Source organism: Capsicum annuum, unplaced genomic scaffold (assembly GCF_002878395.1).
Source record: "Capsicum annuum cultivar UCD-10X-F1 unplaced genomic scaffold, UCD10Xv1.1 ctg5890, whole genome shotgun sequence".
In the NCBI taxonomy this organism is placed as follows: domain Eukaryota; kingdom Viridiplantae; phylum Streptophyta; class Magnoliopsida; order Solanales; family Solanaceae; genus Capsicum; species Capsicum annuum.
The window spans coordinates 1-1134 of NW_025867561.1; the positions used below are offsets into that span (position 1 = coordinate 1).

Sequence of the window (1134 nt, forward strand, 5' to 3'; positions counted from 1 at the left end):
GTATTTGAAGTTTATGACTTACTGAACTCGCCATCGAGGCAAAGTCAGTCTTTGAAGTTTATGACTTACTGAACTTGCCATCGAGGCAAAGTCAGTCTTTGAAGTTTATAATGACTTGTGAACTTGCCATCGAACTCATGTAGCTTGTTAATATGTATCCAATGAATGCCCTCGTACAAATATAAGTTTAAAACACAAGCCACTGAATTCGTATATGTCTTTCTTAATGAATTTGATTGATTTTCTTGTATTGGTTACGAAGGTTCAATCCACACCAGCTGAACTCGAGGTGAAAATGGCACCAGAGGCACCAAAAATTGAGGAAACTTCACCAGTCTCAGAAGAGATAGTTGCACCATCAGGGATAGAAACCGTTATTCCAGTTGAAGAAAAAGCAGCAGCCCCGGTGGTGGAAGAGACCGCGGCCGAAACAACACCAGCATTAGCAGAAGAAACTGCTCTTGTTGAAGAGCAAGTTGTCCCTGTCACTGCTGCTGAAGAGGCCGTTACTGACGAGAAAACGGAGGATTCTGGTGTAGCAGAGGAGGTAGTAGCTGAAGAAGCTGAAGCAAAAACCGAAACAGTAGCAGAAGTTGTTGGTAAGTTGTCAGGACAAAATGTTCTAGTAAAGTATCAGGTTTAGGGTTAGTTATTAGACACTTGTACTTGATCGCGTCACGCCTTTAGGTTGTTTAAGTAGGTTCGCGCTGGAGGCAACAGGTAATGGTTACCGTTCTCACGCCTAATGATCCACATCTCAGGATCAGGCGGTAATGAACACATTGAACTATCCAAGTCGCTGAGAGCCCTTACAGGCCCCGACACAACGATGCAATTATATATCAGGATTGCGCTCTACCACTGATCTAATAGCCCATCCATGGGTACGTTTGGTTGATCAATTCTCTATGTCTAAGTGATTGCGTTGAAGTTCAAGTTCAACACTCTCATTACCTACTCCAGTAGAAGAAGCATATCTAGTGAACTCGAAAAAGGTTTATATAAGAGTGTGTGGGGCGCTCTTTCGCTGTGTCTAATTAGAATAAATAGTTTTTCAGGACAATGCATTACGCGACTCGAGTCATACTTATATTTACTCATAAATGCGTGTTTTACATTTATTTTTACATCAGA

The 1134-nt window shown here is 41.8% G+C and overlaps 1 protein-coding gene across 1 annotated transcript; it reads left to right on the forward strand.

Annotated features, from left to right (window-relative positions):
• Positions 1-88: 88 nt before the first annotated feature.
• Positions 89-1128, forward strand: LOC124893404. Its single transcript, XM_047404410.1, has one exon. The coding sequence runs from the start codon at positions 215-217 to the stop codon at positions 641-643; it is 429 nt and encodes a 142-aa protein (XP_047260366.1). The 5' UTR covers positions 89-214; the 3' UTR covers positions 644-1128.
• The last annotated feature ends 6 nt before the right edge of the window (positions 1129-1134 follow it).

What these genes read in the sequence shown, in the direction of transcription:
- LOC124893404 (XM_047404410.1), top strand. Translation starts at nt 215, where the DNA reads ATGTCTTTCTTAATGAATTTGATTGATTTTCTTGTATTGGTTACGAAG.